Raw genomic sequence first — 17,980 nt, forward strand, 5'->3', positions numbered from 1 at the left:
TCCCCAGAGAAGGTCCTCTTTCAGCAGTCCCTTGAATTGTAGGCATGGGAAGAAAGCTCCCATTCATATCTACCATTCACAGTATTTTTCTTCTTATCTCCTCCATGTAGCTCTCCCAAGAGTGTCTAGAATCAACTAAAGTGAATCCCTTGTGGCAGGTGCCTAGTGTTTTGCTCAGCATTTTCTTAGCCAGTCAGGAGTCATAGCTCCATCTGTCTAGGCAGAAGCGTGCAAATGGACCCAGAGATTCATCAGGTAACTTTCAAAGCTGTCCTGTTTGTCTGCGATCATTCTGGCTTTTCAGTTTAATGATCTCTTAGTGACAAAATCCAATACCTCTTTCTCAGTCTCTATTCTTCTTAACCTCACTTCATGATCAGCCACCCCTTCCTTCCCTGGTTTCCATGAGATTATTTGATCTTAATTCTTCCCCTGCCCTTCTGACTGATCTTTCTCAGGTTCTAAACTCCTATCCCTTATAAGAGTGGGTGTTCTGAACCCTGTGTCTTAGGCCCTATGCTAATTCTCCATATATGCTTTTCCTATTGGTGAGTTCATACACTTGCGTGAATTTATTCAGTCTCAATTTTTGCCTCAATGCAAATGACTTACAAATATATGTATCCACTCCTAGTATCTGCCATCAGCTGCCATCCTCCATCACCAAATGTCTGCTGGCCACCTCAACCTGGCATCTCAAACTCAACAAGTGCAAAGTGAATTTCTTATCTTCTCTCTCAAACCTTCCCCTCACCCTAAAATCTCTATTTGAATTGATGGCATTAGGAGCCTCCTCATCACCCAAGTTCTAACTTTCAGAGACATGTTTGGCTCTTTTTCCTTATCCTCAAGCTTTTTTCACATCTCTTAATAAGTAACTGTCTCCTTTTCATTTAAGCTGCCATAATCCTAGTTCAGGGTAGCTAGGTGGTGGAGTGGATAGAATGCCGGGCCTAGAGTCAGGAGGATCTGAGTTCAAATCTGGCCTCAGATACTGGTTGCGTGACCCTGATTAAGTCACTTAACCCTGTCTGCCTCAGTTTCCTAATCTGTAAAACAAGCTAGAGAAGGAAATGGCATGTCTTTGCCAAGAAAACCCCAAATGGGGTCACAAAGAGTCAGATGAAACAACCGCACCATGACCACCACTCCTTAAGCCTAGAATGCTGGCCTAATGTCTAACAGTTGGATTCATCCTCTTCTTTCAAGGCTTATCTCAGCTGCCACATCCTCCACGAAGGATTCCCTGTTCCCTCCAAATGACAGAGTACCGTCCCTCCTCAACTGCTTGGAGGTCATAGGGTCTTCTTCTCCAGTCCTCATCCCACTTCCTTTCCAGATGTTTCTAAGACCCCTTTCTGTTGTAGGTCATACAAATCTGATGTCTAAGTTAAGTTACTTAGCTTCTCGCCTTGATAGCTTTATCTGTAAGGGAGTCACTTCATAAAGAAAGGAGGAGTATTTGTGATAGAGGGAAGGGCAGGTAACTGGTGCTTTGGACTTGAAATGGCCATGAAATACAATCCAATTACAGTCTGTTAAGCACTTACTGTAAGCCACACGCTATTCTACTGTGACTACAGAGACAAAATGAAAAGTCCCTGTCCTTAAAAAACTTACATTCTATTTGGGGGAAATGAAGACAAATGAGTTAATGCAAAATAATTGGGGTGGGGGATAGCACTAACTTGATGGGGTGGGGGCCAGGAAAGGCCTAGTACAGGAGATAGGCATTTGTGAAGGGAGCTAGGGATTCCAAGAGGGCAAAGTATGAAAACAAAATAGTGATGCTCAGGGTGTGCAAAATTCCTTTTTTAAAAAATGTGAAAATAAAATGGTCCCCCTTTTGTTGGAGAGTATACGTTTGATGAGAGGCACAGTAGTGCAGTGCATGGAGAGCTTGCCTCAGAGCCAGGAAGAATCAATCCCTGTTCCTTCATACTGCGAAGTGGAGGACCTGAGTTCAATTCCAGCCTCAGACATTAACTAGCCTTATGATCCTGAACAAATGACTTAACCTCTGTCTATTGCTGTTTCTTCATCTGTAAAATGGGATAATAACACCTTGTTGTAACGAGGATAAAATGAAATTTTTGTAAAACACTTTGCAAATCTTAAAGCACTCTTACTATTATAACATTGACTCTATGATCCTGGACAAGTCATTTAAATGCATCCAAGGCCCAAGGCCCTTTGTCTAAGATTATAAATTACGGGGAAGGTGTCAGTCTGTAAGGTCATAGGGACCTTTCTTTCTAGGAGTTCCCCACACCAGCAAAATCATGGGTCTGGACCAAGAAAACAAAATAAAATTTAATGGGCTCATTTAGCCCTGGAGTGTTTGAAAACAAAATAAAATGACAGACAAGATGTTCGCAAAGAAGCAGACTTTCTCTTCACAGAATGTGGACAGATGTTAAGAGGAATGATACCAATCCAAACTATTACTAAAGATTGCTTTTACACACACACACACACACACACACACACACCATAGCCAGTTTTGTTTTTAATCAAACTATTTTTATTGAGTGCTATAGAAGACAACTGTCAGCAAAATACCAAAAAGGAAAAAAAAATTTGATCGTGTATGAAAGTATTGAGATGAGTGAATGGAGATAATCAGATTTAGCTGTATTTTTTTTAAGGATAGAGCTTTGTACTTAGGGGGAAAAAAAAACCCAGCAAAGAGAGACTCCCCAATGTGCACATCTGTTCCTGATAAAATTTCTTAAGTATGGTTCTAGTTGGTGTCATTTCTCCATCACACACCACAACCCTCAGTGAGGTTACAAAGGGCCTTTGCCCTGGATTTACACAGAGGGGTTGAAGGAAACTCCCTTACATACAATCAGCAATCCACCATGAGAACATAGATAAGCAGCAACATGCAAAATCCGATTAGAAAAAAGGGAGGAATCCATCTGATTTCCTTTTTATTTGCTAATTTGTGGTTGCTTCATAACACACATACACACACACCCACACACACACACACACACACACACACACTCATGCTTACCCAACTCAGACGCTTAGCAGCTGTGTACCCCAGGGCCAATCACTGAACCTTCCCTTAGCATCAGCTTCTTCATTTATAGAATGAGAGGGTTCTACTTGATGGCCTCTTGGGTCCTTTCCAGCTCTAAATCTATGATCCTATGATTCCCCACCAACCCCAAACAGACACTGCATAAACTATTAACTCTTCTGATTTCAGGATGTCCAGCACTTGCTCTCAGGTTACTTAGCTCATCCTCTAGACTGATCTGTATTTCTTCATCTCCCTTGAACATATGTATGTTCAGGGTTTCCACTGCCTTTTGCCCTATTTGGAAGCCTGATAGTTTCACACATGAGATCAGTACAGCACACAGGACACACTATACCCTCAGTAATATTAAACACCACCTAAACATTCATATACTTGCCGATTTTTTCTATCATCTTTCATACTTTGCAAAAACTAGTTTTCCTTAGCTATGTGTACACCTTCTAAGTTTGTTGTAATCTTGTTTAATTCATCCTTGAATTTTCTTCTATGCAGATTTTTTTAAAAAAATGACAAGGTATTAACTTGAAATGCACATTATACATTCATAGGTAAGTCCAGAGATGAGGTCAAGCTTTCTTTTTCCATCATTACTTCTTTATTGCTGCAAGTCAGTATTGGCCAGGCTAAGCTCTCTATATTATATGTTATTTATATATTAATAATATATCTGTTACATTAGTTATAACAAATATTGGATGTAATATTGTATTAAATATGTAGACTGAATATATAATACTATATTAATATAATAATATAAATATTATATTATACCAATGCTGTCATTTATACTTACACATAGGGCAGGGAGGAGAAAGAAAGGTGTTCTGTTGCTAAACCAGGTTGTATCTCCTTCCTGGGATGCCTTCCTATCTCTCCTCTCAGAATCCCTTGCTTTCTTCAAGGCTCAGCTCAAATATCACTTTCTTAAAGACGCAATCCTCTTTCCTGATTCTTCTACCTACACCAGAGGTTGTTGACCCAGGGGTCTGTGAACTTTTTTAATAATAATAATTTTGATAATTATATTTCAATATAATTAGTTTCCTTCATAATCCTATGCATTTTATTTTGTGCATTTAAAAACATTCTGGAAAGGGGATTACAGGCTTCACCAGGCTGCCAAAGGAGTCCAAGACACACTAAAGAGTCAAGAACCCCTGTTCTAATTGTTGGTGTCCCCCTCCCCCAATCACTCTGTATTTGCTTATCGGTATACATTATATCCCCTTCCGTTGGAATGCAACCTACTTAAAAACAAGGCTGTTTCTTTTCAGTCTTTATAGCCCTAGAACCCAGCAAAGAATCTGGCACACAGTAAGCATTTGATAAATTGTTGAATGCCTACTTGATTGAAATCTCCCTTTTGCTTGTTTTTTTTTTTAAATTTGTTTCTCAGCCTATTATTGACCCCGTTTTCTGTTTTTGTTTTAGCTCTTTTTATGTCATATCTCATACTTCAGAAGATATGACCTGTATGATTCCTTGTTGAAAAGCTTTCTGTAATTTGACACACAGTAATAACCATTTCAGATGATTTCTCCAATAAATACAGAGGTGAAAATGTCCACTTTCTTAAAAAGGATGACAGTTCTAATATGCCATCTATCATCATTAAAAAGCAGCAACCTGTCTTATTAAAAATGCCAGGGTGGGTTAAGGGGAAGTTATAATTGACATTTTTGCCTGGTGTCAGATGCTATTCTTTTAAGACCACAGACAGCAAAAAAGGAAAGGAAGAAGAAACAATGCATCTGGAGACACTGGCAGACAGTACTGCCTGCCAAATTTGGACAGTTTTTTTTAAAAGATAAATAACATTTCAGGGACATGCAGGGCCAAAATTACATAAACAGCAGAAATTACTAAGACATAGACCCCAGAGTTTTGTGGGTCTCAAGACTTTATGCAATCAATATTCTGACATCTACAAACTTTTCTCCCTCAAGTTACTGATGCCAAAAACTGTAAGATGTTATCACTGGCGACTTCTGCTCTGATTTTGGAATAAGTTTGAATCTTTGGAACAACCAGTTTTCCAGTTGCGTTTCTGTTTTGGTCTTTAACATGGCAGTAATCAGTACCTTATAAGGAAAAGTGGCATTAAAATGGCTACTTTTAAAACATCACTATCAACAATTCTGCATGTCTAGGCTTAATAAATTTCAACAGAAACTCTCTCAAACTAAGCAATTTAATCTCCAGGATAAATAACAAATAGAAAAAAAAACCTAACAATGAAAAATCATCAAAGGTTGCATAATAAATGACGTCACCTTTTCCTATAAATGGGTTTTGTGCTTCAGAATTGTGAATATATGTTGAGGAGTTATTTGCCATTGGAGAAACAAAGGACATTGTTCTATGGCGAATAAAAGAATGGACATCATTTTAAGCAGGTGTTTGGTATGGAGAAGGGCAGTGATGTTAAGGTTAAGGAATAGGGTGAAGATGCAGTCTTTGGGAGATTCACACCCAGAAGTTCTTTCCATGATCCACATGGAAGGCCTGACTCATTTCTGATGCATACAATACCCAACAATTCAGAAGCAAGTTACTTGGCCAGTGGTGGAGCATCTCATTTAGTGGGATACGGGGGTGGGGTGGGGAAAGTAACGTTTTTGAAGTCAGAGGTGCTGGGTGGGAAACCTGGCTTTTGTATTTGCTACCTATGTGACCTCACTTAATTTTCCTTAGATTTTCAGTTTCCTTATCTGTAAAACACTGGGGTCATAAGAGATGTTTTCTAAGGAAGCGAGAAGGCAAGAGTGGAGAAAGGGAAATTTCCCAATGTTCAATAAAAAGGGAAAAAAAATTGAATCTGAACTAAAGACCAATGAGGTTGACTTTCATTCCTGGGAAAATTCTGAAAGATCATTAAAAAGAGATTTTAATATCTAGTAAAGAAAGTGATGAGTACTAGAAACCACCACAGCTTTATCAAGAACAGGTCATGCCAAGCTAACTTTATTCACTTTTTTTGGAAAAGGTTAGAGGCGTTGTGGCATGATGAATAGAGAGCTGACCTGCAAGGCCTGGGTTAGAAAACTGCCTCTGACACATACTGGCTATATGAACCTTGGACGATTTATTTGACCTCTCCATTTTCTAGACTCCTTAGTTGTTGTGTTTGTCCTTCATTCTAGAAGAGGACCATGGCATGGCATCAGGGAAATGATGACGTGACTTGCAGTTGACTTTGATTTGAGTGAGGGAGGGCTGTGCAAGGTCACCAGTCTCACTTTCTCCTCTAGAGCCATCTGGGTCCAGTCTTCTTAGTAAGACTAAAGAGAAGGCACCACCCTGCATTGGTAAAGTGAGTTTCTTCACCTGAGGGTTCCTTGTACCAATGAAGTTTTCGTCTGCATCTCTCCCAACCTGGTAGATCAGGGGATGCTGTCGATGTAGTTGACTTATATATTAAAGTATTTCAATTAACGAGTATTTATCAAGCACCTACTATGTGCTACATACAAAAGATGAAACAATACCAATTCACAAAGACCTTATATTCTAATGAGGGAGTCAAGAAGTACTTAGGTAAAGATATACAGCATAAGGTGAAGAAATACAAACATATGCAAAGTAGTTAACTTGATAAAGTACCTTAGACTATTCTTGTAGAAAATATGGCGATCTAGGCTACATGATAACACAGTTAGATTCAGAACTGGTTGTCTGACCAAAGTCCAAGAGGAGTCATTAATGACTCAATATGAACTTAGCATGGGAAAAGCCTTAGGTAATGCAGTTGATAGGGCACCAGACCTGGAGTCAGACTCATCTTCATGAGTTCAAATCTGGCTTCAGATACTTACTAGCTGTGTGATCCTGGGCAAGTCATTTTAATCTGTTTGCCTCAGTTTTCTCATCTGTAAAATGAGCTGGGAAAGGAAACGGCAAACCACTACATCATCTTTGCCAAGAAAACCCCAAGTGGGGTCACAAAGAATTGGACTCCATGGAACAACAATGAATTTAGCAGTTCCCCAGTGAAATGCCCTGAGGATCTGGGTTTGGTCTGGTGTTCTTTAACATTCTGATCATTGACTTGGATTAAGACAGAGATGCACGCTTATGGAATCTGCAGAGGACACAAAGCTAAGAGTTAGTAAGTGTCTGAGGCCAGATTTGAATTCAAGTTACCCTGATTCCAGGCCCAGCGCTCGATCCACACTGCCCAACCCAGCTGCCTGAATACTTAAGTAAGCTAACACAGCAGAAGACTCAAGATACAAAAAAGATTTTGACAAGTTAGATCATTGGACTGAATCTAATAAGAAGAAATTCAGGAGGGATAGACTCAAGCTCCAAAGCTGAACTTCGAAGTACAAGATGGAGAAGACGCAGGGAGACAGCTTGTCTGAGAGATCCGGGGATGCTAAGAAACCATAAATGCAATATGGTCAGCAGCATGATGACACACCACCTCCCACCCCCAAAAAAGCTAATGCTTTCTCAATTGTAAGGCATACTTCCAGGAATAAGGAGGGGACAGGACTATGTTATGCCCAGGTCAGACCACACCCGAAATACTGTGTTCTCTTTAGAGGACCACATTTTAAGAAGGGTGGAGAGCTCCCAGAGGGTGGAGCTTTTCTCTTTTTTTTTTTACTTTAGTGCTTAGAACAGTGCCTGACTCATAGTAGGCACTTAGTAAATGTTAATAGATTATTATTGATTGAAGTCCTAAGGGGGTCAAGGAACTAGGGCTATTGAGGCTAGAGAAGTAAGGGTGGGCAGACACACGTGATAGGGCTCTTACAGCATTTGTTGAACTAAGTACAAGAGATAAGCCGCCTTCCATTTGTCCCCATAGGGGAAAATGAAGAGCAGTAAGTGGAAGATGGAGGAAGTTTCAGCTTGATGTGTGGGGAAGCTTTCTCTCAGTGAGAACTATTGAAAAGTGGAATGGACTGCTTCCGGAGGTAATGGCTTGCCCCTCATTCGAGATCTTCAAGTAGAAGCTGGATATCACTCGGGCATGTTGTGGTGGGTATTCAAATTCTATAATTCTGTCTCCTCAAACTCAAGACTCAGTGCAAACAAGTCTTTCCCTTTTCCTTAATTGCTATCCTTTCTTATTCGTTAATATTGTTCTAATAATGACTTCAATGGAAAATTGAAGGAGCATGGATGAATTTTAAACTTGAAATCCCCCCTCCCCACCCCACCTCCATTCCTTGGATTTTGCCCAGTCTCCTGAGGTGGCTGGGAGGTTTTATTTATCTAGAGCAGCAGTCTTTAAAGGGAAACCATGGGTTCTTGAGGTACATGGCTTGATCCCCAAAGGGCACGTGATCCACCAGAGAACAGGAAGTTGGTCAAATCCCACACTCCCTTCAATATCCAAGTCTCCATCCATTCTCCATCACCCCACCCCCTTCAAAGTGTTAGCAGTCCCTCACTCCTCCCCCAATGCTTTGGCCATGTCATCAGGACAGTCACAGTCTCTGACCCAAGCACCTGAAGGGGTTAAAACTCACCCCCCCTACCCCCATCACCTCCTGGCTACTGCAGACAGCCTTCAGGTAACCGGCTCAGTGCTCTGAGGTGATGTCAGTGAGACTCCTGAATTTTCATGTTCACAGAATGAGCAGGTATTGATCTGATTATGACTTTTGCCCTCCAAATCCGCTCTTCTTCCAAACATCCCTATTTCCTCAGAGAGCACCATCAGCCTTCCAGTGTTCCCAGTTCACAACCCTCTCTATCTCTGGCTCTCTTCAAAGTTTTTGTTGTTATTCAGTCAGGTCTGATTCTTTGTGACCCCATTTGGGGTTTTCTTCGCAGATACTGGAGTGGTTTGCCATTTACTTCTCCAGCTCGTTTTACAGATGAGAAAACTGAAGCAACCTGGTTTAAGTGATTTGCCCAGGGTCATACAGCTAGGAAGTGTAAAATTTTAAAAGGATGCACTCCTGGTCACTGATATTTGATCTTCACCCTGGGCCATCCATGATTTAAAGTGCAGGGCTAGGGGAGTAAGATACTCTTAGATACTTTTTAGGAAAGGACAAAAGCTGAAAAGATTGTTCTGTGTTTTAGGGTAAAGGGTAAGAGCCCTGGCAAAATTTGTATTTTAAATAAAGTTTGTTAATTTCCCTTTTTTAGAGGCAGTCGAGGTTAAATAACTTGCCCTGGGTCACCTGGGCCAGTGTCTGAGGCCAGATTTGAACTCACGTTCTCTGACTCCAGGTCCTGTACTCTTACCTACCATGCCATCAAGCTGCCAACCTCCCAAATGCCAAATCAGATGGCTTTTTCTCAAGCCACACCCTTCTCTGCTGCCTTTGATACTACACACTACCTTCCCTCTCATCCTGCATATAGAACTCTCCTCTCCACGTTGCTCATGATGTGGTATCTGTTAAAAACAAAACCCTAAAATTCTCACATCCACACTTGAAAAAAAACTTGGAAACATAATTTTCTAATGTTTTAAAATCTTCCAAATTGAAGTTTAAAAATATTTCACCTTTATCTCACTTTTAAAATGTTTTATAATATACCCAATTATTTAGTAGTATACATATTTCATAAAATGTGTGTGACAGAAAGGGAACAAGCATTTATTAAGCACCTATATATGTGCCACACACTATGCTGGCCACTTTACATTTGATCTTCACGACCACCCTTGAAGGTTAAGTGCTATTATGATGCCCATTTTACAGCTGAGGAAACTGAGGCAGACATTGGTTAAGTGACTTGCCCAGGATCACACAGCTACTAATTGTCTGTGGCTGGATTTGGATTTGGGTCTTCTTTGCTAGGCCCAGCGCTCTATGGACTCTGCCATCTAAATGCCTAGCTGCAGTGCAGGCTCAAATATTTTTTAACTGATACAGTGTGATCAAAAACATTTGGAGATCCTTGGTTTGGTGTTGTCATCTTCTTTAACTATTCATTGTCTCTTACCTTCTTCTGCAGTAAATCTCCCCAAGTTCCAACACATCTTTCCTATTTTGTGCTTTGGAAAATCTCCTATATTTCACATGCATCTCATGAACACAGTCAAGTTTATTTTGGCCAGTTTTACTTTCTATTCCCCATCTCCCTACCCCCTCAAATCAATCCCAGATATTTCTGGAGCACTCAAAATAACAAAAAGGTCAATTTAACAAACGTGTATCTTTTTCATTGATTCAACAACTATTTATGGAGTCTGTGGGTTTTCTTTTAGGAACATGCCTTAATCCAAGTCTGACCCTTCCATGCCCTTGAAAGAAGAGCAACCTCCTACTTCTGAAAAGTGCCTCAGAAAAAGTGGAGTGAAGCGATGAACAAAATCCTCATTACTTAACAACCTGCTGCTTACTAAAGAGGCACTCATAGCAAAAGATACTAGCAGCGGCAAATACCTTTTACTTCAATAAATGATCGAGCAACATTATGAAAATACTAAAAGTAACTCTTTATTAAATAGACAGACAAATATATAATTTCACATTCATTTTTTTTAAAGAATTACTGCATGAGAAGAAACTAAAATCACTGAGGTGGCGGTTTCTGTAAACAATCCCCTAGAGCTTAGTCATCTATTTGGGAACAAGACACATCAGCTAAGTCATGAGTTAGAGACGTTCATTTTCTTGGCTCAGACTAGGAAGGTCCCCTTCTTTCTTGTAGAGGTCTCATGATGAAACAAATATAAGGTAAGTACCAAATGGGTAAATTCTGTAGATTCCTAACCTCCAGTAGCATCCCCATCCACCCAGCCAATAACTCGGTATGGAATCATCCACATTGGAATGTGAATAAAAGAAGGAGCACAGATCTTGGTGTCCCTTCTGCCCTTTCCACCTGCCCACCTCAACACTTCTCTTCACAAACACCTCTTCCTAGGTCAAATGCTACTGGAGCCGTCCCATGTACATGTCCAGTGTTGCCAAAAGCAGGATAATGAAGATGTAGATGGCCTGACGGTTTTGGTTATCGTTAGAAGAAAAAATTATGAAACTCAAAAGATTTTCATTATGGTCTCATGGTCCTCTAATTTGCCATTTTAAGTTAACTCACTTAACTTCTTCATCTATTATCATCAGATTTGGACTCTACATCTATTTCCATCCATTACTGAATAACATATCCTGAAATCCTGGTGATATAAACATATCATAACCATATAAACACCAAAAAGAATGCGTAATTGTGGGCATGGAGTAAGGAAAAACATTTTCAAGAAAAAGATGGCAATTGGCATGAAATACTTCCACAAAGCAGGTGTTTACAAAACAGAAGAAAAATTATGACAATTTAAAATTAATATCTTACCAAATTAAAATTTTCTTTTATTAGTGATTTTAATTTCCATGAAAGGTGCCCAAGAATAAAGAGGCTTCTGGCCAAGTTCATCTTGGTCTTTCAACTGAAAGGTTAGCCTGAGAGCCAACTAACTTAACTGCTTATATTCTTGGGTCCTGGGCGTTAGGCAGGAATCACTTCTATTTCCACCTCAGTGGATCTGACCAGCCAAGTCATGTGACCAGTCCATGGAACCATCCACAATCTCTTCAGGGATATTTAAGTTCTAGCAGTTTTCTGATAAATGGCATAAAGTCAATATGAAAAACATTATACTTGTTATGAGACCAAATTTTTTTCTCCGCATTACCTACCAGGGGTACCATCTAATCAAAAACTTAAAGGAATTACAACAAACTTATTTCCCATTAGACAATAATCAAATAAATGCCAAACGAAGTGTTGTAATCACAATCTCATATCTTTGAAGAATGGGTGTACCAATGCTTCCTGGGCAGTTATTCTCGTAGCTGGGTTTAGATCTAAGAGTTTATCAAGTAGGTCATAAGCTTCATCAGGGACTCGATTCCAGCCTTTCAAATTGGCTCTATGCTCACTCATAGGAGTTTCTGAGACCTCCCTGCCATCTTCATGAAATGGGTTCCCTGGATGCTCCATGTGGAGAGGGAGCTTCAGTTTCTGGTCCGTTCTCAATGATAGAGTTGATTCATGAGTATGGTCCTCTTGCTTTTCAACAGCCAAACTGGGAGAACCCCGAAGCCTCTCACAGAGGGTTCTGAGATTCTGTGCTGGGACTTCTTTGCTGCATAATACTGACTTACCTAAAAGAGAAAATTGTCTCTCATTATTTGGATATACCAGGACCCTTTCCCCCAAGGAAAACCCACACATGTGGCACTAATTCAGGATACTCATAAAGGAAACAAATATTGAATGAAGGTGAAAGAAGTGCATGGTTTAATAAGGTTGCATTTTCTCTCTCAGGGGGCAGGAGGTGTTAGGTGTGGGCTTTAATCATGCCTGAGATTTACAAATTGTGTAACCACGGGCAAGTCTTTACTCTCAAGGTCTTTGCTTCTTCCTCTATAAAATGGAGACAACCCCTGTAGTCTGTGGTTGTGGGGATCAAATGAGATAATGTACATAAACCTAAAAGAGCTATATAAATGTCTAACTATTATTATAAGGAACTGGAAGACAAGATCACAGAAGAAGAGATTTAGAGCTGGAAGGGACCTCAGAGGACAGTTAGTAGAACTCCCTCATCTTACAGATGAGAAAACTGAAGCCCAAGAAAACAGCAGCTTGTCTAAGGTCATACACACAGTGTCAGACGTGGATTGTGACCCAGGGCCTTTGCCTGAAGAGTCTGTGCCCCTGGGCTATATTAATAAGAGGGCTTCACTAAGATCAACGACTTTAGAAAGGCCCTTTGCTTTAAACTTGGCTGTGCAGACTGAAGGCCCACCTGCCCCTTACCTACCTGACACCAGAGAACTGTCTTACAGAGCGCCAGGAACCCTGGCTTAGGAATCATTTCGTTATACTCTCATCAGCCATCAGTGATCTCTTAAAAACAACAAAGGAGGAGTCTTCTGTTCTTATCCCTAAGTAAATATGAAGTTGGGTGGACACAAATAATTTCACCACACCCTGCTGACAGGTCAGCACTGTCATTCTAATATATGAAGGGCAATATTGCTAGTTTAAATAGCAGCAAAGAATGCCACCCATACCCCACCATATCCTAGTCATTCCGTGACTGGGGGCCTTACATTGGTTGAATTGCAATATAATTCCAAATAGAAGATCCAAGAGAACAATTGGGAGGCTTACTTTATTTCTACAAAGCCTATCTACTCGACCCAAACAAAATAAAAATACAGACTTTATCATAAACATTTATTTTCAGGCTTGCCAAGTCCTGTTTGCACCAGAGTACCAAGAAGTTCAGTTTTTGGATTCCAACTACCAAAATCTAAATAAGCCTGTTTAAGTGTGGAATACTATTTACAAGTTACCTTATATAGTACAGGATATTTCCAAAAATATTTCTGTTGCACTAAAAGTCTGCTCCTAATTGTAGTATAAGATGCCATATTTTAGGTTTGTTGAACAAAAATATATGCATTCTACATTTACTTCATAAATGACTGGCCTTAGAAAAATAGTGGTTGTACATTTTCAGAGGTAATGTAATCTTGGAGGTTGTAGTTTCATAGCTCTTCATTTTATTTTCAACTTCTGGAAATTAAGATTTTACCTAAAATTACCTAAACCTGGATAAATCAAAACAATGTCAAGAACATGGCCTATGCTGGGTTTTTCAGAATCATGTACTGATTTATTATTAGATAACTTCAATCTGCTTACCAAAAGTCTTAGCCGCCTGGATGGTTTCCCTGGAGCCACGAATCGTCATGATCTGAGCCAAAGCAGTCAAATCATCACTTGCTTTATAAAATGGATATCGTCCACTAAGCAAAGAGAGGAATATGACACCTGCAGACCACATGTCAATTGCTGTAAACCACAAAGAAACTGTTACAATCACACCCATTATTTTGTCATCTGTATTCTAAGCTTAAAACACAAAGATACTTAGTTCAAATGCAATATTCCATTAAAAAAATGATTACCAAAAAGTTAAAGGCGATCTAGGGAGACTTCAAGAGATCAAGTTGCATAGCTAAAGCCAGGAGAACACCTAAATCATCTAAAACAAGCAGCCACCTGAGTGGAGCCACACTCCCCAGAGAAATGCCATAACTGTTCTATTTTCCCAACGGCACCCACAAGTTTGATGCTTAGCAGACTGTGGTCTTCCAAGAAAAGATTCACAACCAGATAGTTATCACTAGGAGACACTGTTATTAACAATGTAGGGTTTTGTGTCTTTTTAATAGCTGGAGGAATGTTGTTTCTGTTATAAAAAATAGTGCGGGTAGTTTCAATATGGCTAAAATATGTTGTAAAAGGAGCAATTATGTTTGATCTTAATCCTTCTGGTTTATGTCCCATGAATTTCTTACAAATTTCTAGTGTATTCTCTAATATATTAAACTACCATTACCCAAATAACCCTGTGTTTAATTGGAAATAGCTTCTGCCCTCATAATTCACAAACCCAGAGTTGAAGAGATCCTTAGAGGCCACTGAGGTCAGCCAGAGATGGACCTTCTTGACATCCCCAAGGGCCACACAAGAAGTGACAGCGGTGGGACTGGAATCTGGACCTTGAGACTTCAGAGCCAGACGCCCTTCCCTGGGACGGTGCTGCCTCTCACAGCTAGCATAGTCAAATGCAGGTCTCCTTTTTAATCTAGACTTCAGTTTTGGGCCCTGGACAATAGGCACCCAAATAGCTTCATATTTGTCCAAGTATTTGGCTCTCTCTTTAGGATTCACAGTTAGTGATTCTTTAAAGAATATTTTCAGCATTTATCCAGGCAGATCATTTTGTCTTTATTATTTGCAAAATGTTGTCTCTTTGGGGCAGCCATATGGTGTAGTAGATAGAGTACAAGGCCCAGAGTCAGGAAGATCTGAGTTCAAATCCAGCCTCAGGTACTTGCTAACTGTGACTCTGGGTAAGTCACTTAACTCTGTTTGTCTCCATTTGCTCTCCTGTAAAATGGAATAAAAGCAGTACCTACTTCCTAGGGTTGTGAGGATCAACTGAGATATCTGTAAAGTGCTTATTAGCACAGTGCCTGGCACATACTAAGCATCGTGTAAATGTTTAAAAAACACCACTACCATCATAGCAGTCTTCAAAGTGGACCTGACACAAGTTTCTTTTGAGTAACTAGCTTAAATGCAATGCAAGGTGGGCGGTTAAGTAAGCAGGACCAAAGAAACTAATGTGCAACAAAATGCTTTTCAAACCTTAATTTCTATATTAGTTGTTTGGAGGCATCATGATTTAGTGGGTTCAAATCCTGCCTCAGACCCTTCCAAGCTATGTGACTCTGGACAAGTCACCAACCTCTCTGTGTCTCAGATGAGGTTGGACTCCAGGGCCTCTCAAAGGTCCCTTGTGCCTCTAAATCTATGATTACAAGAATCTTGCGGCAAGATCTCATTGGACATCACTTAGCTGACCCACTTGCGCATAAGGAAACCCCTGAAGGATGGCAGAAAGTGGAGGCAGAAGACCAGCGTTGGAGGTTCAGCTCCAATGCCACCAACTGTGACTTTGGTCAACTCCCTTATGTTTCCTTACCCAAAAAAATGGGGATTATACGTGAAAAACCTGACTTGCAAAATCAACATATGGAGTGTTTTCTAAATCCTACAACAATACAGAAATGTGAGACATTCACTTATTTATAGCTATTTTTCTATGGTAAAGGATAACACTCTTTCTTAGCAGGGGTTACCATCTAAATGTCTATCTTGGATTCTTAGAAGGGAATAAAAAACAAAGCAAATAGTGTAGAAAAAACTGGAGAAAACTGCACTATTTCTTCTAAACCCCAAACGGAACCTTCTATTACCCAGGGCATTTTTAAAACTACACCAAGGTTTGCAACAAAACAACAAAATGAAGCAGAGTCAAACCTGCATATTTTTCAAAACTACCAATCAGAAGAAAACCTGAATAGTCTCTGAACCAAAATTTCACTTGATTTGAATTCTGGATACAAATGTATTAATATTAACTTTATGATGTGAGGGCCAACTGTTCTCACTGCAATCAATGTGTCAACAATATACTTTGTGAATTTGAATATAACAATGAAGAAAATTGTTACATTAAATGTATGATATTTTTTCTTCCGAGATAATTTGTGTTAACAGAACTACTTACTTATATAACTTAGTGAAAAGCAAAAGTGGTTGAATCCTAAACAATGAAATGATTCTAGTATATAAAAAAAGAACCCAGGTAGACAATAACAAATGTGGTGAATGGGTGTTTGATTTACGTTACGCACCTGTAGTTTGATTGGGACACTTGGTCAAGACCTCTGGTGCTCTAAATCCTGGTGTACCAGCTCGGGGGGCAACTTGCTGCCGTCTAGTAAAAGAGAAAAAGACACTTCCAAATTAAGATTTTTGCAGTCTCAACTCCCACCTGTTGCCTTAACGGTATGTCTTCTATTACCATACAATCTGTTTTCTAAGATTTGGTTCTCTTTTTGGCAGCATCTCAGATACTCAAAGCAGGCAGAACACATACACTCTTTAATCTGGGAGGAAAAACTAATTCTGGTTATGAAATGCTTAAAGCTTATTAATTAAGGTAAACACCAAACAAATTTATAATTTTTGATGATTTGACCCAAAGTCAATATGACTAGTGCATAATCAGTGAACAAATGGTCTAATCCAATAGGGTAAGAAAGCTAGAGGAAATGTTAGTCTACTGAAGAAAACAAATTTAAGGAATTCCAGCACAAGTCCCATGCAGTCCACAATCAGCTGACCAACCTATCCCTCGGCAATTAGCTCTGAAATTCTGTAGCATTTCTAATCTGTATTATAAAATTTTGTATCTATAACTGGTTTGTGGATATTTTTCCTCTTTCTTGTGTACACAAGTTCCATGGGGGTAGAAGTTATTGCTTAGTTACTATAGTATCTCTTCCTACTACTATCTACATAGTGGATAATTAAAAAATATGTGTTGAATATCTAACAGGATTTGCTGAAAGTGCAAAATGAAACATTTGATTTTTGTGATACAATTTATACTGATTTTTAACTAAATCAAAGATGTCCAAACTAAATCTAGATGTCCAAATAGTCTGCAAATTACTGCTACCAATTCCTTGTCACTTAATTTGAAGACTGTTCAGGCCTTTTATTTCCCTTTTCCCTGCTGCTGCTAACTTCCTACTTTCCTGTTCATTATCATTCTACTAGAAAATGGGTAGAAAAAAATAAAAAGAAATGAAGCTCAAATTAATCCATTTTGTTTCCTGTAAAATTCAAATGAAATTCTGTGATTATAGATTTAAATTATCCATTCTTGCTTAGGTTTCCATTTCAAGAAAGGTAGAGAGCTTTGCTATTTGTGGTAAAAACAAAATATACAGTGAAAAGAATATAGAAATACAACAGCAATGTTAATTTTCAATAAATATTTTGAGGAAAATTGAAATGGATTGTTTTCATAGTCCTCAAACAAGTGAAAAAAAAGATCCAGTTTCAGTTCAATTTCATAAATATTGATTAAATGCCTGCAAGGCAGTCTCCTGGAGGCTAGGGACCCAAAACCAACAATAAAGCAGTCTCTGCTCTCAGAGGGCTCACATTCTAACTGTGGAAACACAACACATATAAATAAGAATAACAAAAATCAATATAAAGTAGGGAAAACCTCTAATAAGTGGTGCAGAGATAAGGAATACTTCATGGAGGAGTTAGCAAGTGAGCCGAAGGTTAAAAGAAGCCAGGAATTCTGAGAGGTAAAGATGAGAAGATAGAGACATTCCTGGTATGGGGGATGGCCTGTGTTAACACATGGAGGTCAGAGAATTCAGAGGAGAGCTAGCAAAGGAGAATTTATACAAGGGAGTAGTAATGCCAGAAAGTTAGCATAACTAATGACTAGTCCCCACACACTTCCCTTACTACTACCCTCAGGATGTCAGAAAACCAAAAGGCCTCCAGCACACTGGATGGACTTCCCATTGGAGGACATGGACAAGA

At 39.4% G+C, this 17,980-nt stretch overlaps 1 protein-coding gene and 1 long non-coding RNA gene across 3 annotated transcripts in view; one reads left to right on the forward strand and one right to left on the reverse strand.

Annotated features, from left to right (window-relative positions):
* LOC118846276 lies at positions 1–10,492 on the forward strand. The gene is made up of 3 exons (XR_005010183.1): positions 1–255; positions 7,872–8,044; positions 10,239–10,492. It is a non-coding gene; the product is annotated as an uncharacterized LOC118846276 (long non-coding RNA).
* Positions 10,446–17,980, reverse strand: part of CDC7 (cell division cycle 7) — a 27,236-nt gene continuing 19,701 nt past the window's right edge. For both annotated transcript variants that reach the window (XM_036754619.1, XM_036754618.1), the window contains exons 10-12: positions 16,261–16,343; positions 13,694–13,843; positions 10,446–12,141 (exon numbers count right to left, since the gene is read on the reverse strand). In XM_036754619.1, the coding sequence (XP_036610514.1) occupies positions 11,768–12,141; positions 13,694–13,843; positions 16,261–16,343 (607 nt within the window). In that variant the 3' untranslated portion in view covers positions 10,446–11,767. The remainder of the gene's footprint in view (positions 12,142–13,693; positions 13,844–16,260; positions 16,344–17,980) is intronic.

The sequence above is a fragment of the Trichosurus vulpecula genome, chromosome 4 (genome assembly GCF_011100635.1).
Source record: "Trichosurus vulpecula isolate mTriVul1 chromosome 4, mTriVul1.pri, whole genome shotgun sequence".
Lineage (NCBI taxonomy): Eukaryota > Metazoa > Chordata > Mammalia > Diprotodontia > Phalangeridae > Trichosurus > Trichosurus vulpecula.